At 37.3% G+C, this 26,683-nt stretch overlaps 2 protein-coding genes and 1 pseudogene across 5 annotated transcripts in view; 1 reads left to right on the forward strand and 2 right to left on the reverse strand.

Annotated features, from left to right (window-relative positions):
- The window catches only part of LOC127449644 (TBC1 domain family member 23), a 31,129-nt gene extending 29,317 nt beyond the window's left edge, over positions 1-1,812 (reverse strand). For all 4 annotated transcript variants that reach the window (XM_051713184.1, XM_051713182.1, XM_051713183.1 and 1 more), the window contains exon 1: positions 1,754-1,812. In XM_051713184.1, coding sequence (XP_051569144.1) covers positions 1,754-1,791 — 38 coding nt within the window. In that variant the 5' untranslated portion in view covers positions 1,792-1,812. The remainder of the gene's footprint in view (positions 1-1,753) is intronic.
- Positions 1,813-2,847: 1,035 nt separating this feature from the next.
- Positions 2,848-18,922, reverse strand: LOC127449650 (mitochondrial import receptor subunit TOM70-like). The gene is made up of 12 exons (XM_051713197.1): positions 18,622-18,922; positions 15,353-15,526; positions 15,146-15,272; positions 14,169-14,278; positions 13,939-14,087; positions 12,613-12,820; positions 11,024-11,158; positions 6,618-6,725; positions 6,302-6,418; positions 6,107-6,204; positions 5,884-6,006; positions 2,848-5,680 (listed from the first exon to the last, which is right to left on the reverse strand). The coding sequence occupies exons 1-12, from the start codon at positions 18,856-18,858 to the stop codon at positions 5,527-5,529; spliced, it is 1,740 nt and encodes a 579-aa protein (XP_051569157.1). The 5' UTR covers positions 18,859-18,922; the 3' UTR covers positions 2,848-5,526.
- A 2,601-nt stretch (positions 18,923-21,523) lies between these two features.
- Positions 21,524-26,165, forward strand: LOC127448775 (protein SPO16 homolog; annotated as a pseudogene).
- The last annotated feature ends 518 nt before the right edge of the window (positions 26,166-26,683 follow it).

The following is a 26,683-nucleotide window of genomic DNA, read 5'->3' on the forward strand; positions in this document are numbered from 1 at the left end:
TTCATGTGTTTACAACTAGAGGTCGACCGATATATCACCGAGGCCGATAAATCAGCCGATATTCTGACTTTAATTGTCGGCATCAGCTGATACATTTTCCCATTTGGCCGATTTTTTTCAGCCAAATGGGAAATCGCCTGCTTGTATGTGAAGCGACTGAGACATGTAAACGACCAGTTGTTACATGCCATCATGTTAATACAATAAGAGACCAGTGTGCAACACAATGTCATTTAAACAGTCCACGTTTCAGAGCCACGGCAGACACATTTGAGCTCATAATGTTAAAGTGCTCCCCTGTTTCATTCTCCCTCTCTGTCCTCAACAGTTTTCTGTAACTTTTAACTGTCTTGTCTAATGAGAAAATGGCAAATATCAACAAAATTAATATCATATACCATCTGCAAATATGCGCATATCTCATTTAAACGGATGTAATAAACCAACCTCACACAACTTCAGCAGATCCAGCATTCTGTGGAGCGCTCATTTATTTACCTCTAAAGCACGTATTCTAACAGTCACTCCTCAACAGTTCCCTGTCACCTTTAACTTTCTTTTCTAATGATAAAAGGCAAATATCAATAAAATCTCTATTATATACCGTCTGCAAATATGCAGATATCTCGTTTTAAAAGAAAATCAGCGTTTTCTTCCTGTCAAGTGCTTTTTTTACTATATTAAATTGTGTGATATATTGGCATTGTACCAGACTATCGACCACACTGCTCTCTGGATATCGGCATCGGCCATTAAAAAACCCATATTGGTGGAACCACTAATTACAACCAGGGAGGTGTCTGTGGTGCTCATCAGATTCACAGACACTGCAGGTTTCAACTTTCCCGCACTGGAATAGTCAAAGCACCCAGTCCTACTGAAAAGGAAGTTCTAAAGACATTGAGACCAAAAGTCTGATGCATACTTTGGTTAGCTAGCCCTCAGATTCACCTATTCCAACTGCGTTTTTGTCATATGAGTAGATGTGTGACCTCTGTTATTCTTTTGAACTACCCAGAGGACAAGAGTCATAACAATATTTTGGAGCCCATCATATTGCTAATGGTACTGTCATAGTTTAAATATGGATCACTTTTTCTGAAATGTAGCAAACAAACAAACAAACAAACATCTATGGAATCAATCAGAGTTTCGCAAACCCACCATTTGAGCTGAAAGAGACAATTTACAGCAGACACTCCCCCACTTTTCAGACTAGCTGAGCAACGTAGCGATCATTTAAATGGAAAAACTTGAAATACCAACTAAACCGCGTCCGCGGAGTGTGCCATGGTGATGATATGAAATGGTAAACAAAACTTTAATTATATCACCACACCATCATCATTATCACAGCTATATTGTATGCAAAGCTACGCTAACACACAGCAAAAGCAGATCGAACACACAACCAAGTCATGCGAAAACAATCACAAGATATGTTAACACGGCAATTTCATATTGAATCGCTTAGGAGATAGATGACAGAGGCCTAAATAAAAATGAAAAGACTGTGTCAAACTGCTTAGTGCTGGGAAACAGCTGGAGTCTCCTAACAATACACTGACTGCTTTGACTAGCCAGACTAGCTGCTTAGCCCATCATCGCTGTCTCCCAGTCAGTTAAACGTGTGACGTGTATCAGCTGCGGCTTTAACAACATTTCTTCAACGGGCTTCAAGTTCCAGGTGACAATATCAAACTCGGATCGGTGAACGGTTCTCTGGTGTAATTGATCAGCAGTGTTTTCTTACCAGCTGCCTTGAAGCACTTCCCCTACAGCATCCGCCATAGCTGTGGTGACGGTCCACGTCAAACTGTGTCGTAAATACCGGCGTGCTGTCGCTAGGACCACGCGCACGCTCTGGACACCCTTTTACATTGCAAATCTAACAAAACAAAAACATATTAATAATTATTATTTTATTTATTTACTTAAATAATTAAACATATTTATAATTGTATTATTTCATCATTGTTATCATTATAATTTATTATTAATTCATAAGTATTCATTTGTTTTTGTTTCTCGGAAAACATTATATACGTCAGACAAAGTGGGGTGATTTAAAAGCAATTATTTCCAAACATCCCTTGTTATTTATTTTGAGAAATTGTTATTGTTTAACGAATTTGATATATGTTTGTGTGATGCCCTTTTATTTATTTATTTTAGTTTGTATTTGTACTATTTGTGTCAAAAGGTATGACATCGAATTGTTTTATAATGTTGCGAAATTTTAATGAGAAAAAACTGTGCAAAGCAACAGAAAATGCTCCCAAATAAATCGATCAAGACACCAAATCACATGTATTTTTAAATTACATTTCGACTAAATATACGGAAAGGGATAGTTCACTTAAAAATGAAAATCATTTACCCATCCCCATGAACGGTGTTGTCCCGAAATCTTTCTTCCCGCTATCTGATTGGTCAGTCTCAGTTTTCACTATTCACCATTCACGTTTATTGTATGGAGAGAGAAAAAAGGAAGTTTAGCCTACTAATGTATCAGGACTACATGCTCTCCTCACAGCTATTACTGACATGACACACTTGTCACACTTTTTACTCCAATGAATATTAACCATTGGTTTTAGGGCATCTCTTGCAGTGTAGACACAGTGTGACGCTTGTTGAATCAAGGGACTCTGGTCATCCAATTTATAATAACTTCAGTAGTAAATAACAATTTAACACCATTTAATGAAAATAACAACCACAAATAAAATGGATCCGTATTAAATCATGAAACCAAGTTATGAATAATTGACCATTCTTTTTATTTAATGTTATGATACATTATTATTACACACTAAACTTTACCAACATCACATTACATCCCTCTTCTGTTTTTTTTTTTTCTTGAGGCATCTTTTTCAAGTTACTATCAACAGATCAAGCACAACTAATTCATTTATAACCTCTAGAATAGATGATGCCAATTCACCTGCAGTGTAAAGTTCATTTTAAAACAGTCATTCTAAACAACAGTTACTAGGAAGATCTTCAAACATGCAGCAGTCTGGAATGTCTTTCCCCCTCAGAATTGGTCAGTAAATCCAATAAATTACTACTAACTGACCAGGCTGGAAAAATTAAATGAACAAACCTATGTAAACATAGCATTAATAGATGATGCTTAGTGACCAACTTATACATGCATAGGCAATTGACATAGGCCTTTTGTTTCATTTCAAACTAGTTTTGACCAGGTGTTAAATGCTAAGCCCCTTTATTGTGTTATACATTCACATCACTTATGTTCTCTTATTTGGATTGGGAAAGATTTTCATCAGAGCATCCTAAAGTGCTCAATATTTAAGACTTGTTCAGAAACAATGTTTTGTAGTGATTTTGCCAAAGTGATAAACATAAACTTAAAGCGCATGAACAATATACAGAAATTATATTTTTGAGGGGGGGGGTTGGAGGATGATGTCTGAATGAATAATGTTAAGAAAGAAGTCGTGGCTGCAATGATAGGAAGATGTTTTACTTATCTAGAGAATCCCCGTCCATCTATTTAATATATTAGATAGATACTAGTATGCTGTATTTAAAGGCATGCCATTTCTTTACATCTAAGTTCTCAAGATAAGGCTTTATAAATGAATGTAGTTTTTGAACAAAAGACTTGAAAGGGAGAAGAGTTGCACTTTGTTGTTAGATGAAAAATGTATGATCTATACTTGCAATTAGTCTTTCCAAGAAGGTAGCCAAAAATATCCCTCCATATAATTTTTTATTTCACAAAGCAACTTAAATGAGAAATGCACAGTTTGAAAAATAAAAATGAATGCAATTTTTGAGAAGCAAAACATTCTAGGTTCAACGTTCATTCCTTTTTGTTTTTTTTTTGCAACATTACATTGATGCAACATGCAACATTACGTTTGCACAGCCAAGCTTTCATTTAAACATTTTAGTACCTCAGTTTAAAAAGTACGGTAAGGTTGTTTCACTTGGTAGCAAAAGTCTTGTACAAGGCTTATGGGGCTAAATGAATTTGGTTATAGTTTGCCTTCTGCTAAAAATAGTAAGCAAATTGTCTCCAAAATAAGATTTTTTTTTTTCCACTGAGCAGGCTAAATAACATGTTTTTTGTGTTGGTTTACTTTTTTTAAAAAAAGAGAAATCTCACTGATGCAACGCAGAACATAAAAAAAATTCCCAATCCCTAAACTCAGGGTAAAAAAACAAAACAAAAATGAATCACCGTGTGGACCGATTTCTTAAACTTTAACTTAATATAACCCCATTCTTATAAACAGTGTCATCAACAGCAGTGAAACATGAAGAATTGAATGATTTATAACACAAACACATGTCAATAAAATTTTAATCCTGCATTTACCACACAACAAAAACAAAGAGTGGTAGCATATGACAGTGAAGGACAAAACATCTGCACATTACAGCATCAAACCATGAATCAATAATCCAGTCCTGCTGATGGCGTTCATTGACTTAAAGGTATAGTTCACCCAAAAATGAAAACGGTCTCATCATTCACTCACCCTCATGCCATCCCAGATGTGTATGACTTACTTTCCTCTGCAAAACAAACAACAATTTTCAAAAGAATATTTCAGCTCTGTTGGTCCTCACACGGCAAGTGAATGGTGATGAGAACTTGAAGGCCCAAAAGGCAGCATAAAAGTAATCCATAAGCATCCAGAGATTAAATCCATATCTACTGAAGTGTTATAATAGGTGTGGGAAGAAACAACAATATTTAAGTCCCTTTGTTTTTTACTTTAAAACTACACTTTCATTTCAACAGAAGTGAATTTTACTTTCAAATTCAGCCAACTACTTGTTGGGGCTGGTCAAAGCTGGAGATTAATAGTATAAAAGGACTTAAATATTGATCTGTTTCTCACCCACACCCATCATATTGCTTCAGAAGACATGGATTAAACCAATGGAGTCATATGGATTACTTCTATGCCTGCTTTATTTCATTTTTGGACCTTCTGAGTTGTGGTCACGTTCCCTTTGTGAGGACCAACAGAGCTGGAATATTCTTCTAAAAATCTTCATTTTTATTCTGCTCAATAAAGAAAGTAATACACATCTGGGACGGCATGAGGGTGAGTAAAGGATGAGACAATTTTCATTTTTGGGTGAACTATCCCTTTAATTTACGGATTCTGGCATCTTGGAACAAAATACTAACAATAAAAAAATAAAATAAAATAAAAAAGTACAATTACTGATTGTAGACTTTTGTCCATTTCTGATAGTAAATTAAATTATAAAGATTCACATTTGTCACACCACATGGCAAGGGAGGAAGAACATGAACAAATGAGTGCTGTTCTCAAGTTGAAAAATAATCTGGGCCATACTTGATAAAATGTGGACTAATCCACTCGTGATTTGACATCCAAATCAGCAGCCATCAGTCTCTTCTTTCTCTTTTAATCTTTTTTTGCTTTTGCTGCTCCATACACCACTACCCCATCATTTTCTGTGCCACTTTCCAGTCCTCCAATCCAGTGTGATGGAAGAAACCCAGAGTTATAGTGTAGGAGGCTTGAGCCCGTACTTCTTTGCTACCTCGGTCTGGGCATAAGCAGCATCACACAGAGAATAGAGATGGGCCATCTCCATCTCTGACTTAGCCAAGTTGATGGCCTTGTTGAACATGTCTATAGCTTTGTCCAGGTTGCCTCTGTGGGAGACAATTTAAATATCAGTTTTGCCAAAAGCGCACTTTTCAAAGCAAACACCATCAGGTTTTAAGCTTTTAACAACCACATGAAACGTTTTTATCTAATGCTTTACACATCAGGAATAAAGCAAACAGTACAGTTATTCAGTACTCAGAAGAATTCTGTTATTTTAGGGAATGTGAACATTTTGGCTGTCACAAACCTTTGGACTTCAATGGTTCCCATAGTTTCGTAAGCAAAGTCGCATTTGTTGTCAATTTCAATGGCTTTACTTATGAGTTCAAGGCCCATTTCTAGATCCTGTTTCCACTGGAGCTGCAATAGCCTGTTCATCGACAAACAAAGAAACACAGAACCGATCAGAAATGTATATTCATATTTGGGATGGACTAACATAGGATTCTATAAATATTCAAAGAACTAACCCTTTGTGGACATATGTTGTGGCGTTGTCAGTCTCTAGTTCAATACACTTGTCATACATTTCATCCGCCTTACCAAACTGTTGCTGGTCAGTCAGTGCCTACAAAAGATTTTTAAAAGGATGATACAAAGATGATTCAAACATTACACATTTAATAAATAATTTCCATTCTAAATGACATCAAGGTGAGCAATACCTGTGCATACAAAGCATACCCCTCTGCACACATTGGAAACCTCCTAATGACATCCTCAAAGCCATCCATAGCTTTCTGAACTTGGGATGGGTTGTTTCCAGTGTAGGCCTGTCGGTACTACAAGAAAACAGTAACAATGGAGATCATATCCACGTTTACTATGAGTAAAAAAAAACAAAATTGCTCAAATTATGTTGATTTGGTTCATTGTTAATATGGTAGACAAAGGATCATCTCTGAAGCAACATGGAAAAAGTTGAACAGTGCCAATGCAAAAGGTGTTAATGTACACACAGAACCCTCTGTTGTTACTCACCAATGCAAAGCACTTCTGGGCCTGAGCAAGTGCAGAGTCTGGTCGAAGCTTTATACATGCATCAAAATCTCCCACAGCCTCCTCCACCTGATCCAGCAGAATTTTCAACTAAAAAATGAATATATTCACAGTTATCAAAACACTTAGGATGGACTTTCTTTGTAACCATCACAGTCAGGTTTAGTGTTGTCAAAAGTACCGGTACTTCGGTACCAAGTCTGTACTAAAATTAAAAAAAAAAAAAAAGATACAACAATACCAGTGTTTCTATAGTACCGAGCACCGACTTAATCCGGTACCCGCACACTGTCTGCAAGACTGCAATCTTAGTCTGCATTCGAGCTGTGTGCTTTAAATGAAAGTATGAAGCAGACCGCTGATCCACTGGAAACTCCACAGACATTGGGAATCATTGCATTGTATGAGAGATGACAGACCAGAGCACTAATCCACTGTGAAGTGCGGACACCGTACGTATTACATGTGCACTATACATTTTAGGAATGGGCATTTTGTCTACTTGAGTACTCGTCGAGTACTCAAGGGGCAATGACATATACATAACTGTATATATAATAACGTATCTGACAAATGTCTTTGGCTGCTGCATTGCATCTTGTTGTTCCAGTGTATCGTCTATTCACTATTACAGGCTGTTATAACATAATCTGTCACAAAATGTACAAAAGATTGCATAATCAAAATATAATGCATCATATTTTGACATTATTTGAAGATTCGCTGCCCAACTCAATGAAAGAATGTGCACAATGTGCATCTGTCTGTTCTTCCTTCAGGTTACCATTGTGATCTTAGTAAGCGCGTAGCAGTTTTTTTTAAGTGACTGTCTGAACAGTCCATTTTCAAATCGTGGTTGGATTAACAGGAGATGCCATAACCATTGCATTTTTAATATGCGTGTTAAGTTGAAGCTGCATTTTGTTCCATTTAGTTGCGCTCTGTCTAGCTGTTTGAAACACTTGCCTGCTGTATATGCGCTGAGTCCACTGCCACACGCGCCTGGTGGGTGTGTGTGTGTGTGTGTTTGTGTGTCTCCCAGTGTTCGCTCCCGTGGTGAAAGCCGTGATGCTCCGTATTGTTGTTACTGTGATTCATGAAGCATTCCATTCAACTCGGAAAGTCGGAATTTTCACCTTTCAACTGGGGAAAGTGCAACGGAATGACACTTTATGTCGGACTTCTTACTTGGAAACTTGTGCGGAAATCTTTAACTCCCATTACGACAAGATGCAGGTGTGTTACATCACTTAGAGCAGGGAGGTTTACAGTCAGTGACAAACATTCACTGTTATTAAATAATATCCATTAAAGAGTCAAAGTTCTTACATTAAATAAGAAAATTTGTTTAGCAAACGTTTTGTAGAGACAGGTGTTCAAAACATGGTTAATTACACTCTCTTTTGATTATCGTAACGATAGCATTGTAGCATCGTATCAGTTTGGTTGCTATGAGACGTCTCTGACAATCAATGTACCCCTCAAAACCACAACGTAATCAATCTCAAAATTAAAAATAAGCTCCCTCTTTTTTTGTGTGTTTAGTTGTCAGGTAATTGTCACTGAATTTCGAATTAAGTGAAAAGTCACATCATGCGTGATCACTATCAATCATCGTGTTCATGATCGATCATTGCTGCCATGTCCAAGTACCTGAGTACTCGTGCCCATCCCTAATACATTTATAGAATTAAATCGCTTTAAAGATCACACTGGACCATGTAGCGAACTGTTTATCCGGAGAAGTTAAACTTCCATCAAAAACACATGTCAAAATAAAAGCACGATTCATCATAAAAGCTAGATGCCTGAAATTGAAGAAATTGCAACAGAAATATATTACAACTGTATAGTAAAATGTCATCCTCACTGTAGCAATATTAATAATAATAAATAATGATTCATGAAAAATGATTGTAATAATAATAATAGAAATTAAGCAATATATCACAAGTCAGAGTGCTTTTGTACTGAATAAAAGTTTGTTTAAAAATGAAATGGTTTTAAGAATTAATTTGATTATGACACCATTTTGATAATGAAATTAAATGAAACTTTAGAACATGGAATTCTGGAAAAATAAAAACAGATTTCAGTACAACCCTGCTTCAAAACAAACAAGCGTTAGAAACACTTGATATGGAAGGGATATTCTGCCAATTTTAAATAAATTAATAAAAGGATAAAAATGAAAACCTGATTAACCATTTCATTATTAAAAAGTGTCCGCAAAATATGTCAAAATTAAAAATAAAATTAAATGATTTGACTTTCATTTTAGCTTTCACTATAACAATGCAGCATCCCTGTCAAATTAAAAAATAAAATGTATAATTTGACATTTCATTCACACTACAATCTCGAGGCAAGACTACCAGTTTTAAAATGAAAAGGCAAATGTGAATATTAAATCTCAAATACATTTTTTAACAAAGCTTTTGTAATAATAGTGACAGAATTTTAATTCAAATTCAAAGTTTTTAATTTTATATTTTATTTTTAAATTTTCATTTTCAAGCTTCAACATGTGAATTTTATGTTAATGAGTGGGTGGTGCTCAAGAGAGGATACTTTAATATAGGGGCCGCAGAGAGATTGCAGGGGTGATGTTCATTTTATGTGTCCTTCCATGACAGTGAATTGAGAGAAAAGCAGAGAATCCATGATACGGCACTTTTCGTACGCAAGAGTTGTGATATCAAGTTCACATTTAAAAATACCAAGCATTACAGAAAAATGCAGAACTGATTCTGTGTTCATCCAAATTTGAAACTATCTTTTTTTGTAATAACATCCATATTTAGCCTATATCAATAAGCATCCCAATTCGAAAAGAGACCACTGACTTTGGTGAAAATAAATTCATCAGACACATTCCAGAGACTCTCGCTTGTGTATGACATTGTTGGTACAGAATGCTTATGATTATGTTGCATGCCAGATCCAAGCAGTTCAAGCATTTTATTTTCATTTTGCTGTGTTAGGAAAGACAGCGCTTATTAATTAAGCTTGCTCTTATGCCAATAAAACAAATCACTCATATATGCCTTCTCTAGTGTTGATACTATGATATAGGGGATATTGGGGTTTTAATTTGCTGTGGTGGGAAACAATCCAGTTAGACTGAATTAACTTACTATTTACCCTGTAACATCTGCAAAACAAACACTGCTGCAAGCATGATGCACACAGTATATTTACAAGTGTGATTCCAATGCTATGATCATTTATTCAGCAGGCTGACAAAACAAATATCAGTTCTGCATTTTTCTGTAATGCTTGGTATTTTTTAAATGTGAACTTGATATCACAACTCTTGCGGCCTGAAAAGCACTGAATCATGGATTCTCTGCTTTTTTCTCAATTCACTGTCACGGAAGGACACATAAAATGAACATCTCCCTTGAAACCTCTCTGCGCCCCCTAGTGTGAGAAGCACTGTATTAAAGTATCCTCTTTTGAGCACTGCCCACTCATTAACATAGAATTTACATGTTGTATGAAAAATAAAAGATTAAAAAAAAAAAAACTTTGCATTTGAATTTAATTCTGTCACTATTATTGCATGAGCATTAAGAAAAAGCTTTGTAAAAACTATTTGCAATTTCTTAATCAAATTTGCCTTTATTTTAAAATTGCCAGACTTGCCTCGAGATTGTAGTGAAAATTAAATGTCAAATCATTGATTTTATTTTTTAATTTGTCAGGGATGATGCATTTTTATAGTGAAAATTAAAATGAAAATAAAATCATTTAATTTTATTTTTAATTTTGACATTTTGCGGACACATTTTAATAATGAAATGGTTAATCAGGTTTTTAATTTTAATTTTTAGCATTTTATTAATTTATTTAAAATTTGCAGAATATGCCTTCCATAACTTGAAGAAAATACGCATCTCTTTTATTGTTTTATTTACACACTGATATGTAACTTTAAATAGGCTAAAGGAGTGAGTTCAATAACACATTACCATATTAGCACATTTTTTTCTGTGGTATTGAAATTGGTATCAAGAACTGTGAAATTTCACTAGTATCGGTACAGACTACTGAAATGTTGGAACCATGACAACACCAGTCAGGTTGAAGAAAACAATGCAACGCAATAGCGAAATTTAATGCAGTTACTATGGTGTACTGTACAAAGATCTTAGGGTTTAATTGGTGGGAATTGGTGCATGACTGTTCTAAACTCCATCTTAAGTGGTTACAAACGTGAAAAATATATTTATTTATTTTTGGTTAAAGTTTGCCCAGAAACATGTCAAATTAATAGATGTGAAAAGGGTATCCTCATACCTCAAAATAATGAACATTCTAAAGGGCTTCACTTTTACAAATTTTTTTAGGTGAAAATGTGAACGAGTGTGAAGCTTTGATGCTACCTGTCCCCTGTGGTGGTAGACATCTGCATTACGGGGGTCGATCTCTGCAGCCATATTAAAGTCCAGTGTGGAGAGCTGAGGTTGCTGCTGCTGCATGTACATGCTTCCACGTTTAATGAGAGCATTAGCACGCAACTGAAACACATCAAATAAGATGCATTAACACCAAGGGCCATACTATACATACTGTACATGCATCACCTTAATAACTTGCTTGGATATTTCTGAAAAGGCTCAGTTGAAGGTTATGAGCCATGACTCGTTCTTAATTCATTCAATTGGCACACAGTGAAATTTGCCATAGTGAGAGGTTAAAATGAGAGTGATAAGGTGTTTTTCCACACAATTGTGGAACTAATAACTGAATTAAAATCAGTTCCTTGTGGAACTATGCCCATACCAGGGACACAAAAGCAGGAACTTCATTCAAAAAAGCTTTGACATAAGCATGTGACGCTGGACGACTGAACTTGATGCGACAACAGCCGAGCCGACTTACTTCAAAACATTAACAATGAATGATTCTGTGTTGATTTGTATCTTCCTTTTTTGTTCTGGAAAACTTAACGTGGACAAGATGCGCTTGGTAAGAGATTTAAAACAACAGGAGAGCAAGAGGAGAGACTGCTTTATTGCTACGTTCATCTGTAGTCAACTGCATTTTGTTTGTTGCTTTTTCATCCCTTTGCAAGGTCATATTTGCTTTCATAAACAATGCCACTTGAAACTACAGTGTAGGGAGTGTTCTAACACTGATTTCAACTAGCAATTCAATCATTGCTGTGATGTGTAGGATAATACTATGTACACATGACGAATGTAAAAAAAAGTTCACTTATAGCCTTGAGGTAAAATAAAAACATCTTTACTAGTGTATAATACAAAAAGTGAAGCCTTTAACTCTGCAAATGAGGTAAGTGCAAAAAGGTTTGCAAAACATTTAAAGGTAAAATGAGCAAACTATATACAGTATATAATACAATGTACAATATGCATGATAATCATGGAATGTAAATTATTTTATGATCCTTTATTCTCTTGTAGTCCTGTTTAATTTTTCTTTAAATTTCAATCTACAAAGTTTAATATCATCAAAGCCTAACTTCATGAGGCAATCAGATTATTAGTATACATCGATTTTGCTCGACATTTCAAACTCATGCTGCATTTTTTCTTCTCCATAAATACTCAAGAATCCTGCAAAACAACATCTGTCCACCTATCCATTTAGATTTGAAAAGCCTACAATAGCAACAACTCAACAAAAGTTTTAACTAATACTACTAACTGGACTTTTAAAAATGACTGGTATCGGCTGTCTGATGGCTGATGATGCATTTTTCTTGAACAACGAGAAGCGTTTGCTGTTCCGACTCCACACAAATAGTTCCAATTTGCAAGGAAAGTACCACCTTAGGAGCAGGTACTAAAAAGGTTGCTGGTTTAGTTTTAGTTCCACTTGGAACAAGTTCATGTGGTGGAAAAACAATGAGAACCTGAAAAAGTTCAAGGAACTAGCAAAAGTTCCTGAAGTGGAAAAGCACCTACAGTGCTTTTTGTTTTGTAACTCTTCATCTCATTTCTGTTACCTTGACACTGGCATCATTCATGTTGATGACACGGTCGAGGTCAGGCTGTGCAGCTGTAGCGTTGCCAATCAGCAGGTAGAAGGTGGCTCTCAGCAGAAGAGCTTCAGCTGTGTACCTGCCTCCAGACTCAATCTCTTTTGTGCACTCGCTGATGATCTTATCGTAGTTCTCCTCCTCCATATACTGCTTAGCTTTAAGGTAGCTTGAGCTGAGGAAACAGTGGTTCAATACATCAACTATTGACAGGTAACTTCATTGTACATGCATGCATTCAGAAATGCTAAAGGAATTTATTGATGAGTAAAAACTAGAGTTGTTTACGTTAACAGATGCGTTGAAATGTTTAACATGTTCATTTTTCTTTAACACGATTAACGCATTACCAATATTGTATTATCATGATTCTGACGATTCTTGCTCATTTTGAGTTCTGAATATGGCGGAACCTTTGCAATGTGTCCGGGTCATTTCACTGACGTACACACCACAAACAAACACACAACATCAATTCCGTGTCAATGATCAAGTGATGGAGACAGGACCTCTTACAAAACAAACCCAGACAGGACCTGCTGGAGTGAAGCATCAGCATTTCTTATGTTCAAAGACAGCTGGACAGAGCACAACAGAATTCAGGAATCTTGAAATGCATTTTTGTTTTTTAACGTTTCAAACTACGCTTAATTTGAGCAGCGTCCTAAAATCACTTATGACTAGAGACGCTGAAAATTATGCATTTACACTGAATAAGGCCAATAATAGGGTTATGTTCATTGATATGGAGATAAAACAAACAATATTTGTACTTTTGAAGTCACTCTTTGTACTGTCTAAATGCTTGTCTGCTGCCACAATAGATGTACATGATGATGTAATGTATTTGAATTATTTGCATTATTATATTTATTATTATTTAAATTAAAAAACAAATGTATACACTTTAAACAATCAACCTGTGCACCTGCTGAGCCATGGTTCTGATAACTACAGTACTGTTAAAATACTTAGTTGCATGCCAGTTTATTATTGTGGTAGCATCAATATCACATTTACCTATCCCTAAATGGCATGTAAGCAAACTGGGTCGGTAAGAACTCAAAACTTCATGCTATCAAAAGTCTGGTTTGCAACACTAATCTGCCATCGCTGATAATTAAAAAATATAAAATATCAGCTAAATGATCTCCCTTGTTGATATATCGGTTGACTACTATTCATATGGTTAGAACTTGGGCTACATTTAACAGGACACACTACCAGCAAAAGCACAAAAACCTACAAATCTCATTGTGGTTATGGGCAAAATATAATGTCCCCAGCTTTCACCTTTCAGTGACCTCTGAGGCCTCGCCCTCTTTGTCTTTATCCTCATCCTTCTTTTCCCCCTTCTGTAGGGGCTGTGAGATGATGTCATCGGTAAAGGAGCTAAAGTAAGACTTGATGAACTGAGGAGATGGCATAAGGGGCTCCCGGTTCTGAGAAAAGTGAAAGAAAGCAAAACAGAAAGATTAGATGCCATACATTTTGAGTCCTGCATCTCTCTGTCAAATTCTCACCTTGTACTTCTCTTTGGCCTTCTCTTTTCCCAGCTGTTTCAGCACCTTGTCTGCCAGTAGCATGCTCTGCTGGTTCTGGAAGGCCTCCAAAATACATACAGCAGTCACATCTACAAAAAGCAGAAACATTACTTTAGACTGAAGCTCATGTTCCCTATCCAACAGAGTATGTTAATATCAGAGGCAACCCTCTCGATAATTCCTTTAATCAGAGACAGGTCACTTCTATTAAAATGAGTGGGAGAATTTGGAATGCCCAATGGCCAACGGATGTAGAAAAGGAAATCCCACCTTATAGTTAAAAGAGCCAATCGCCTGTCAATCAACTTGAGAACGTGCATGCGCAGTAGCTATACAATCCGGGAAACTTCCGGGGTTTTTTTTGTGGTTTTTTTTTACATAATCTGAGGTAAAGAACCATAATTTATGAAACCAGTGATGTTGGATTTTACTGCAGATTTGAAGTATGTTTTTTTAATTTTGACCAACCATTTTGGAGATTTTGGTATTTCCCCATTGAAGTAGATACGAGCTACACTTGTATGCCACTTGTTTATATAGAAAAATACATGTAGCTGCACCAAAGCATTCTAAATATGGCCGACGAGTGAACTTACTAGCTAAAAAGTCTTTGCTTTAATTAAAACAAATAATAATAATGGCAATTAATGACAATTTGAATTAATGGCTGATTTCAGCCATTGTAACAGCAGGTTGTTGATAGAAACTCAAAGTCCTTATAAAATTGAAAAAGTCTTCTTTGAGCATCAACATATTGTGAACTTGTTAAAATTCAAATATGTAAAAAATGCAAATGATCTGTTAGAGAACGGAATGACAAAAAAAAATAAAAAAATAATAAAAATTCACCCAAAGTTAAAAATTCAAAACTGCAAAATTTAAAAAATAACAATAAAAGAAAACCTAAAGATTGGCAGTTGGGAACAAGGCCAATTAAAATCAAACAAGACATTAACCTTCTAGACACTCCTTCTTGTTATCCAGTTTTTCCAGTGCTTTGGCACGTCTAAAAAGGGCTTTCACATAACGAGGATTCAACTCCACTGCCTGAGAACAGTCCTGTACCACCTCTGTCCATTTCATCTAAAACACAAAAAAACACTAATTCAGACATATAATATTCTGTTGGTGACACTATAAATGATCATGTGATTAAAACAAACCTGTTGCTCATAGGCTGCAGCTCTATTCTGATAGAAGGTGGACAGGTCTCCCTTCTGGTCTTTGGGGCACAGGCTGATGGCTTCTGTGTAGCAGTGGATCGCCTGCTCATATTTGCCAGCCTTAAAGTATTTGTTGCCTTTATTCTTAGCAGACTGCGCTCTATCAAGCGGACTCTAGATCGACAGACACAGAATTATTTTAAATACAAGAAAGATTGCATGATATGAACAAAATTCCACACTTTGGCTGTTTTTCTAGGCAACACTAATGCTTAATCTAAAACTAAACTTAACATCTCTTTTATTAAATGAAGAAAAAAAAAATACTGCACATTTAAAAAAAAAAAAAAAGTTTAAATCTGATCAACACAAAAACTTTGGTTAAAAAAAAAAAAAAAAAAAAAAATTCTGCATTTTAGGAAATCTGAAAATTGCATACAAATGGCACTTCAAGTGCAACGTGAATGCAATCCAATTTATAGAAGCCAGGTCATTACATTCAGGATGTTCACAAATCTACACAACATTCAGCAAGTAACTAAAACTACATATTAAGATACATAGTAAGTAACACTACATATAAACACTGATGCACATCTGTGTATGTGGATGGAAGACAAAAAAAATAAAGATTTACTTGATTTTTTTTCTTGAGTTCTCTGTCTGCTGCAAGCTCAGTCAATGTTCACTCAACATGAGGCCACTGATTAGCAATTATTGCGATAGTAAGCCACACGTGGTGACTGTGTCTAATGCATTTCTTTCCTTAAACATGGTATCGACATTAGAATATTGGGAGAAGAGAACAACCTACTAACCTAAAAACACTGGTGGCCAAAAGTTTGGAATAATGTACAGATTTTGCTGTTTCGAAGGAAATTGGTACTTTGGTGAATTAAAGTGGCATTCAACTGATCTCAAAGTATAGTCAGGACATTACTGATGTAAAAAACAGCACCATCACTATTTGAAAAAAGTCATTTTTGATCAAATCTAGACAGGCCCCATTTCCAGCAGCCATCACTCCAACACCTTATCCTTGAGTAATCATGATAAATTGTTAATTTGGTACTAGAAAATCACTTGCCATTATATCAAACACAGTTGAAAGCTATTTGGTTTGTTAAATGAAGTTTAACATTGTCTTTGTGTTTGTTTTTGAGTTGCCACAGTATGCAATAGACTGGCATATCTTAAGGTCAATATTAGGTCAAAAATGGCAAAAAAGAAACAGCTTTCTCTAGAAACTCATAGGTCAATCATTGTTTTGAGGAATGAAGGCTATACATTGCTTGAAACTGCCAAAAAACAGAAGATTTCATACAAAGGTGTACACTACAGACTTCAAAGACAAAGGACAACTGGCTCTGGACCAGGACAGAAAGAGATGTGGAAGGCCAGATGTACAAATAAACAAGAGGATAAGTACACCAGAGTCTCTAGTTTGAGAAATAGATGCCTCACATGTCCTCAGCTGACAGCTTCATTGAATTCTACTCGCTCAACACCAGTTTCATGTACAACAGTAAAGAGAAGACTCAGGGGTGCAGGCCTTATGGGAAGAATTGCAAAGAAAAAGCCACTTTTGAAACAGAAAAACAAAAAGAAAAGGTCAGAGTGGGCAAAGAAACACAGACATTGCACAACAGATAATTGGAAAAGAGTGTTATGGATTTTAACCCCATTGAGCTTTTGTGGGATCAGCTAGACTGTAATGTGCGTGAGAAGTGCCCGACAAGACAGCCACATCTATGGCAAGTGCTACAGGAAGCATGGGGTGAAATGTCACCTGAGTGTCTGGACAAACTGACAGCTAGAATGCCAAGGATCTGCAAAGCTGTCATTGCTGCATGTGGAGGATTTTTTATGAGAACTCTTTGAAGTAGTTTAAGAAGTTCTGAACATTTATGTACAGCTAAAAGATCAAAATTGACATTTGTCTGCCACACATGTTCCTGTTGAGCCTTTAAAACATTCACAGAAGCACCAAAATCAATAATGAATCTATTTTCTCAAAGTGTAACTTCAAAAAATATTTTCAAATAAATAAATAATTTCCCTTAATATTATTTGTCAAACCATCAAAATCTCCCCTGTGTGCAGTCAGTCTAATCCCCAAAGCTTACAAACTAAGAGATGAGCCGAGTACTGAGAATGCAATCTTAATACATTAATTGGTACAAAAGGAGTGCAACTTCCTAGATTGCAAAGTATATACGGATGGCTGGATATACAGAAATATACTGGAAGAAACAAAAAAAAAAAAAAAAACTACATTTCAAAATAAGGACATATCACAATGCCATCTTTGTAGCAACTTTGAGGTAACCACAACGTTACAGTATGTGCAGTTCAATATATTCTATTACCTCAACATCTCAATAACAGGATGTAGCATACTAAGTTATTGTTCAGTTGTCTCAGTTTCAGCAAATTTCTAACCATACTAATTGCACAGACAGAATTCTTTCAAACTGTCAAGCCAGATGAATAAAAAGAAAAATAAAGTTAAAATATACACCTTCAAGCGGACTTGCGCTGCATGGCTTATACTGAAACATCATCCAATATTCTGAGAAACATGGCACTAATTGAAATGTAATGCATTAAACCATCTCTGACCTTTGGACAAGATTTGCATTTTATTACTGCACATTGTATGCATGTTACACACACACATACATGGTTCTTGAATTTTACACATTGTTCACAACTTTACCTTCATCAACTGCCAGAATAGTTTTTTGCAATATAACGAAGTACCTACAAAGAGTATCCTGTCCTGGATCTTACAATCACCATTATGGACCCAAATAACGCACACAAGAGGTGTAAATGAGGCCAGATGCATGGATTCCTGTGCGCGCTATATGTTTGATTCACGACACTCGGAAAACGTTGTGATTTAGAGAGAATCTGCCGTAAAACCAGACACGACACTGTAAACGTAGTGAGAATCAACCATGCTATGAATGTAATTGATAAAAGGCTAAAATTAATATGCAACACGCAGTAGGCTATCACATGTGCATTTTCTCCAGCCTGACCGTTTCCACGCCCCCGTGTCTATGCAGATGTGAATTTGAAGCTCATGTCTGAAAGCTAACGGGCTAATGCACTTTCGCTAACACCACAAGGCTAGTTTGACAAGCCTTGCCCTTGACTGGGAGTACTGTAATTTTACGGTGTCAAGGAAACGTGCAAAAAATGACAGGTCCAAATCAATAAATGTTAACGCATAATGAATGCTTTATAATCTGGCTCATTACCATGTTCTCTAGCTCTGGGTTGGTCGCACCGTGCTGGCCATGGACGGGGCTAGCGCTTCCTTCTGGAGTTTTCCTCTCTCCATTCCGTTTCCCTTGCTTGTCCTTGCCACGGCTTCTGTTCCAGAGATACACAGCTCCGACGCCAAGGACGATAGGAGTCCCTACGAGGAGTGCCAGCTGCCAGCGGGGGAGCCCACTCCCGGACTGTGGCTCTAAGGGCTTCGACGCAGCCATCATCCAGCACCACTCAGCACAGCAGCAGAAGCGCCTCTCACATACCAGCAACCACGGCCCACCTCCTTTACAGATGACAGGAAAGAGTCACCGCTCTGAACAGGTGGTATCATGGGATACTGGTGGACTATACGCGCAACAAGAATGGAACTAAAACGCCTGGCAGAAAGCTTCTATTATCTTCAGTTAACTGAAACTTTATAACTGAGTACAATTATTATTATTTCATAGTTAAATTACTTTATTTTTCAATTACTTTGAAATAACTACGTTTTTTTTTTTTTTTTTTTTTTTTTAAGTTAAAGGAATATTCTGGGTTCAATACAAGTTAAGCTCAATTGACAGCATTTGTAGCAACACAAAAAATAAATTTGGCTCGTCCCACCTTTTAAAAAAACAAATAGAGGTAACAGTGAGGCACTTAAAATGGAAGTGAATCGGGAGTTTAAATTCAGAAATGTGAAGCTTATAATTTATAAAAGTACTTTAATGAATTCTTCTGTTAAAGCTTATGTATTACTTGAGTTGTAAATTTGTTTAAATCATCACTTTTACAGTCGTTTTAGGGTTTTTGCACTAAGTCGTCATGGCAATGAAGTTTCAACATTGGATATAACTTTACACAGATAGGGATAGTAAGTGATTTTATCTCACTAAAATAATGTTAACCTGTATAATGTTTATATCTTGTGGGTAAACTTTTGAAACACTATTTTAACGTTTCTGTATTGGCCTCATTCACTTTCATTGTAAGTGCCTTACTGGAACCTATGAAAATGGGATGGAAAATGGACCAATTAGGACGGACTCTACGGACACGACTGAAATGGCCGTGGATAATGACCAAAGGATCCTTAGGAAATGCAGTTGTGGTTGGATGAGGGTAATGACTTACAAGGGACTGCAGATTCATCAAGGAAGGATGAAATGTGCCAGGAACAGCCAGACCAGTACCACCAGCAGGACAAGTCATGCCTGCTCGATGAGCTGCAGGAGGATACAACTGTCATCCCACAGACAAGACAGGGAAGGCAAGTTAATAAAAATGAGGCTGGGAGGGGCCTGGGTAGCTCAGCGAGTAAAGACGCTGACTACCACCCCTGGAGTCATTAGTTCAAATCCAGGCCATGCTGAGTGACTCCAGCCAGGTCTCCTAAGCAACCAAATTGCCCTGGTTGCTGGGGAGGGTAGAGTACATGGGGTAACCTCCTCGTGATCGCTATAATGTGGTTCTCGCTCTCGGTGGGGCACATGGTGAGTTGTGCGTGGATGCCGTGGAGAATAGCATGAAGCCTCCAAATGCGCTATGTCTCTACAGTAACACGCTCAGCAAGCCATGTGATAAGATGCATGGATTGACTGTCTCAGACATTGAGGCAACTGAGATTCGTCCTCCGCCACCTGGATTGAGGTGAGTCACTACGCCACCACAAGGACTTAGAGCGCATTGAGAATTGGGCATTCCAAATTGGGGAGGAAAGAAAAGGATCCAGGGAGATGGAAACTAATTAATTGGACAAGATCTAACGATAATGAAGCATGGAGGAGACTAGACCAGGACCTGTGCTCCACCTTGGAGAATGCACTCAGCGGAAGGGTGGAGGCCAAGCTTAACATGTTTAGTGACATTGTGTACGAAGAATGCGTAGGTAGATTTGGGGAAGCGTTAGTGAGGTAGAGTGGTCCCAGAGTGATGGGTAGGAGAGAAAAGGAAATACTTCAGCTGGTGAAAGAGTGGAGGCAGCTTTGCAAGGCATGGAGAAGGGCAGATGAGCATGAGAAGGAGGGCTTGAATGTATTGTGGGATGGCATAAGGGCTAGGTTGTCAGTTTTGAGGAGAGCAGAGAGAATTTGACAGTGGAGAAGGAGGAAGGAGCATAAGAGGATGAAATTCATCAAGGATCCCTTTAAATTTGCCAGAAAGCTTCTCAAAGAGAAGATGAGTGGAACGCTGGTGATGCTGAAGCAATATCTAAAAGATCACATGAAACAACAACTAGGTGATCCTCATAAAGACAGCCCGCTAGGCTTACCTGGATATGTCCCACAGCCAGCAGAGCATGTAATGGGATTTTATGTAGCTCCACCCAAGTTGAGTGAGATCAGGCAAGTGGTAGAAAAAGCCAGGACATCTTCTGCCCCGGGGCCGAATGGAGGGAAAGAGTTTCTTTTCAGTGGTAGCAAGGAGGATGTCTGATTACCTCCTGAAGAATGGATACATAGACACAAGCTGCCAGAAGGCAGGTGTACCAGGTTTTCCTGGATGTATGGGGCATACCTCAGTAATATGGGAACAGATCCAGTCTGCCAAGAGAGACAGGAAAGACCTCCATGTAGTCTGACTGGACCAGAGTGTAATAAGAGCTTGGTAGGTAGGTACTGTGGGGACCTGAAAATATGTCATGCAACACAGCAGTACACATCTTGTTGGCAGCAACTGGAAAAAGGAAGTGCGATGGGATGTTCAATCTCTCCCATCCTGTTCACAGCTGCATTTGAGATCATCCTAATTGGTGCCAGACAGGTGGCCAGAGGAATCTGTGCACAATCTGGGGTAAGATTGCTAGCACTGTGCAGCTATATTGATGATGTCACAAGCATCCTCCAGACTACTGCATGCACAAACAGACTCTTAAAACTACTGGAAGAGCTTTAGGCATGGGCAAGGATGAAGATCAAGCCAGCAAAGTCACGTAGCCTTTCTGTACATAAGGGAATTAGAAGCAACCAGACATCATTTGAGGTTGATGGTGAAAGAATCCCAGTGCTGGCAGAGCAGCCCATTCGAAGTTTAGGGGGAGAATACACAACAGATCTGTCAGATAAACACATGGCAAGGTTCGTTCTGAAGCAGCTGAAAGAGAGCTTAGATAAGATAGACAAGTGTCATCTCCCAGGCAAATACAAGGTCTGTTGTTACCAATTTGCATTGTATCATCGCCTGATGTGGCCGCTAAAAATGTGTGAGATCACTGCAGCAGCAGTGGCAAGGATGGACACCAAGGTGAACAGATACATCTGGAAGTGGCTGGGCTTGCTGCGTTTTTTTTTTCAGTCGTAACATTGTTTGATAGAAATGCCTTACAACTTCTATTAATGTCCATCACCCTGGGTTACAAGCAGGAGAAAACCAGACTGTTTTTAGAACTAAGGGAATCAACAGACCAGTCTGTGAGGGCTTTTCAAGCCCAGTCCCGAACAGGCCGTGCCTAGAAAGCAGAGGAGGTTGTAAACAGGGCGGTTTTAAAGACTAAACAAAAACAACAGATTGTTGGAAGAACCCAATCAGGAAGAGCAGGCATTGGATGGGGGATGGCTAAAAAACAGAGGAAAGCGATGGTAGTGACAGAAGTATCTAGAATGGAAGAGGAAGGGTATATGATTCGAGCAGTCAGCCAGCAGCAGCAAGGGCACTGAGCAATATGGGAGGATACATCTAATAGAGTTTTAGGATGGGAAGATACCACAGGCCAGGCTAAGTTTTCTAATAAGATCTACCTATGACACTCTTCCAACCCCTGGAAATTTGTCTCTGCGGTATGGTAAAGAGGAGAGTCCTCCCCTCTGTGAGGCCCCAAGTGCAAATATACAGAACATGTTGGCTGGGTGCAAGACCTCCTTGGCACAAGGACGCTACAGGTGGCAGGATGATCAGGTTCTGCGAAAGCTGGCAGATATCCTAGAGGTGTGTAGAATAAAGGCAAACAAAGGCCATCATGCTCCTCAGAGGAAGTACATTGAGTTTGTTAAAAAGGGAGGTGCCACACAAGGCACGAAATGGAAGGAGGCAAGGTCAATCCTGGCACATGGAAGTGATTGGTCAATAGTGGTCAACCTTGGCCAGCAACTAAAATTTCCTCCTGAGATCACCATTACCTCCTTGAGACCGGACATAGTGTTATGGTCAGCATCAGCTAGGAAAGTCATAATGAATTAACATTCTGTCCCATGGGAAGAGGGACTGGAGGTACCCTATGAGAGGAAGAAGGCAAAATATGCTGATCTGGCCGCCGAGTGCAGGGAAAAGGGATGGAGCGCTGCCACTTACCTCATGGAGGTTGGGTGTTGATGGTTTATGGGAACATCAGTGCAGCACCTGTTGAAAGACATTGGTATCTTTGGATCAGTGTTGAAGAAGTTTCTGAAAGAAATGGCAGAGGAAGCAGAAAAAAGAGTTTCTGGCTATGGTTAAGGAGGAAAGATGAAAAGTGGGATGTGCAGAAGTGAGAAATTAGGAATAGGGAACAATTGTGATATGTGGTGAGGTAGTATGTGGAAGAGGAAAAGGGGTGGGGAGGAATTATTTCCGATGACCCACTTGGTCCTTATCCGGGGGTTTCTGGAGAGGGATTGAGTGGGGGAGCAAAATCATGCCAGGCTAGGCACTGGAGGGGTGGCTGACACAGTCTCCCAGCAACATGTTTTCAATTATTAAGTTCAAAGGTATTTTGAACTCAAAAACATGGTGTGACCACATGGAGACAGTAAAAAAAATCCCATTAAATTCTGAAATTCATGAAAAAAAGAAATATTGGCATAAGTAGTTTGGCATAAAATGTATTATTATTATTCTAAAAAATCAGTGATTTTTTTATTTATATTATTAATGTTGTTATTAAAATTTCGTTTTTATTATATTAACAATATGTTAATATTAACATATTATATTAATAATATTATTTATAATATTACAAATATATATATATATACATATATACCCTAAAAAATATGAAAATGGTTGATTATGTTGTGTACACTCTTTTGTATAGACCTTATTCATGCTAGCGCCATATTTGATTTTTAATGGGAATGACAACGAGGCTGTTAGGGATAGACTTACAGTCTCTTCAATAGCACGAATGGTATAAAGCTGTATAAAGCACCTAGATCACATCTGAAGTTCTTTGAATGTTCTTGGACAGATATTTTATCAATGTTTTGTCCCGGGAATGATCTAAAAACACTTTAAACTGCGGTACAGCCCATTGAAGAGACTGTAAGTTTATCCCTCACAACCTTGTTGTCATTCCCATTAAAAATCAAAGATGGCGCTAGCTTGAATAAGGTCTATTAAAGGTGCAAGGAAAGTATTTTAATACCTTTTTTACCACTTGGCACATAGATTACATTTATATAAACTGTTTTCAACTAGATTTTTAAAGGATTTCTCATTTTTATCGCATCGGACAACCTTATTTGTCAATGACCCATGTGCTTATTTGCAGTGTGATGAACCCTCACAGATTCTATTAGGACAGCAGCACAGAATTCGCCACTCAGACAGCATACTACCCTCTTCTTTTGTTTTCCCACTGTCAAGTAGATAAGAGTCAAATTAGATTTGTAATTTGCACTGATATATATATATATATATATTATTTAAAAAAAAAAAATTTATATACCTGAATGAAAACCTAATGAATGAAAAATAGGGGTTGACAAGTAATTTCTCAACAGGATACTTATGTATCCATTCTATGAATGCCTGATAGTGGCTGATTAGTGTGCCTTGCTTGGTGGTGGTTTAGGTTGACTTTGTTGTCCAGGTGAACATGTTGAATGTAGAAAAGTTGTGCCCGGCCTCACTTTTCTGTTACACAGGTACAGCATTCTTGCTGGTCACACCAGAGGAGTTTCCAGCAAAGCTTGAGAATGCAGAACTTCTTGAGAGAATTGAGAAGTTTGTGCAGGTCCACAGAAACAGTTTTCTTCTGCTTAAATCCTCAGTTTATGGATAAGGGGAGTGGGAGATTTTATCATCGGTGCAGAACAGGTGCATGATTCATCAAAAATCGTGAGTTCTGATGTCGTACATTGGGATGCATCTGAAGATTAACACTGTGAATAAGATCCATAAATTTGCCTTATGTATTTTCAAAATATTAATAATAATAACTAATGAATACACTTTCTGGGAGAGCTTGGTTCTGGTCTCCGGCATGGGAAGGAGTGTTTTCTATAATATCTTTTAAAACTCATACATAGAGACTAAAAATGGTTTAATGAACGAAAACCGAAAACAAACAATACGTAACCGGGAACTAAATCCCTTTTAATTGTTCCGGAGTGAAAACAATATTTTTAAATGCTGGTAACCAGTTATTAACCGGTTAATTTTGTTATGATATTTCTTTCATGAAACCAAATGATTTATCACAGTAAATTTTGGGAATTACATCACTTCCTGTAGCCCAGAAAAATTAGGCTTCTCCTTTTTTAAGTAGAATATAAGCATGCACTTTGATTCTGAAGGACAGATTAGTTTAGAAAAGTATGTTAAAAAAAATAAAAATCATTTGGCCCACGAAAGGTGACATTTAGTCCAAAAGCGCAGTGTGTGCATGCATGCAGGAGAGTCTATTAATTGATTTTAGGTAGCCAAATGAATATTTGAAATATTTTTGGTATATATTTAATGTTGAGTAAACATTTATGGAAAATATGTTATTTTATATAGGCTTTTGTATACTTGTTTTGATTTCTGTCCTGAAAATTCCCCTTCATGGGAAAAAATTTAATCACTTCTTTTTGCTTATTTTGGGTGAGGCAAGTCCCTTATTATGAGCTTGTTTTTCCAAAAACAGTTGCCTTATTTCTCTAGTGAGATCTGGAAACTCTGCAACTGGCATATCACCCACCCACCCTTAGCACATAGTACTGTCTTTTAAAAAGTACATTATTTACCATTCTTTTATTTCGTTCTAACTGATTACCGTTTGGAAAGGAAGCTGCAGAATGCTGGAACCATAACGAAAAAATACAGTTTTTCCTCAGAACGAACCAAAATAAATAAATAAAGGTTTTGTTTTTAGTCCCTGCTCACTCTATAAAGTTGGACAAAAATAATTGTTAAATGAAATGAAAAAGTAAATAAGTGTAATTTTCATTTGAAATCTATAGATTTCTTGGCTGCAACCTCAGAGTCTTTCCTGTACATAGTACTGCTAATGTAGTAGATGGAATGCTGGTCATCGCTAAAGTAAGTTTTGATGTTGCTCGTTTGATTAAGGTGCTTCATTGATCGGTGTAATATTCGAGTAATGTTTTAGTTTGAAATTGAATGCTGTCTAGAGGTGAATTATTATTAATTTTATATTACAGTAATGATTGTGCTTGCTATAGCAGCATGTATACTTCGTAACAATTGTGATCAAGTTTATTAAATGGCACCTGCAAATAGTTTTTTTTTTTTTTTTCAGGCCACAAGTAAACCCCATGTTGAGAATATTAGAGATCGGATGTCTTTGACTTGTGCCCATATCATTGATCATAGCCCAGTTTGGGAGATGCTTCGAGAGAAGTGGCTCTAATGAGATTGTCCTGTTAAAAGGTTACTTCACCCAAAAATTACAATTCTGTCATCATTCACCCACCCTCATCTTGTTCCAATCCAAACCCATATAACTGTCTTTCTTCACTGAAACACATGTTAGGCAGAATGTCAGCTTCAGTCCCTATTCACTTTCATTGTATGGAAAAAGATGCAATGAAAGTGAACGGTGACTGAAGCTGACATTCTTGCCTAATGTTACTCGTTTTGTATTCCACAAAAGAAAGTCATATGGGTTTGGAACAACATGAGGGTAAGTAAATAATGACAAAATTCTCATTTTAAGTGAGCTGTCTCTTAAGGAAATGTATATTTTCTGGTCAAGTTTTATTGCTTGTTATACTTGTTTTAACAGCAGGTGTCAGTGTAATCTCAAAGTAGGTTGTGTTTGCTCAGCAGCTCAAAACTGTCAATTACCAAATATTTGTTCATAGCCTTTTAAAACATTGTCTTCCAGTTCATAAAACTACAAGAAATAAGTATAAGCACTGTCAGAGG

This window comes from Myxocyprinus asiaticus, chromosome 12 (assembly GCF_019703515.2).
Source record: "Myxocyprinus asiaticus isolate MX2 ecotype Aquarium Trade chromosome 12, UBuf_Myxa_2, whole genome shotgun sequence".
NCBI classification, from domain to species: Eukaryota; Metazoa; Chordata; class Actinopteri; order Cypriniformes; family Catostomidae; genus Myxocyprinus; species Myxocyprinus asiaticus.

Coding starts and splice junctions, on each gene's coding strand:
- LOC127449650 (XM_051713197.1), bottom strand. CDS start 18,858: ATGATGGCTGCGTCGAAGCCCTTAGAGCCACAGTCCGGGAGTGGGCTC. Junction 14,279..15,145: donor CAAGAAGGAGTGTCTAGAAG/GTTAATGTCTTG, acceptor TGCTTTTTGTAG/ATGTGACTGCTGTATGTATT. Junction 11,159..12,612: donor TGAATGATGCCAGTGTCAAG/GTAACAGAAATG, acceptor GATGTGTTTCAG/TTGCGTGCTAATGCTCTCAT.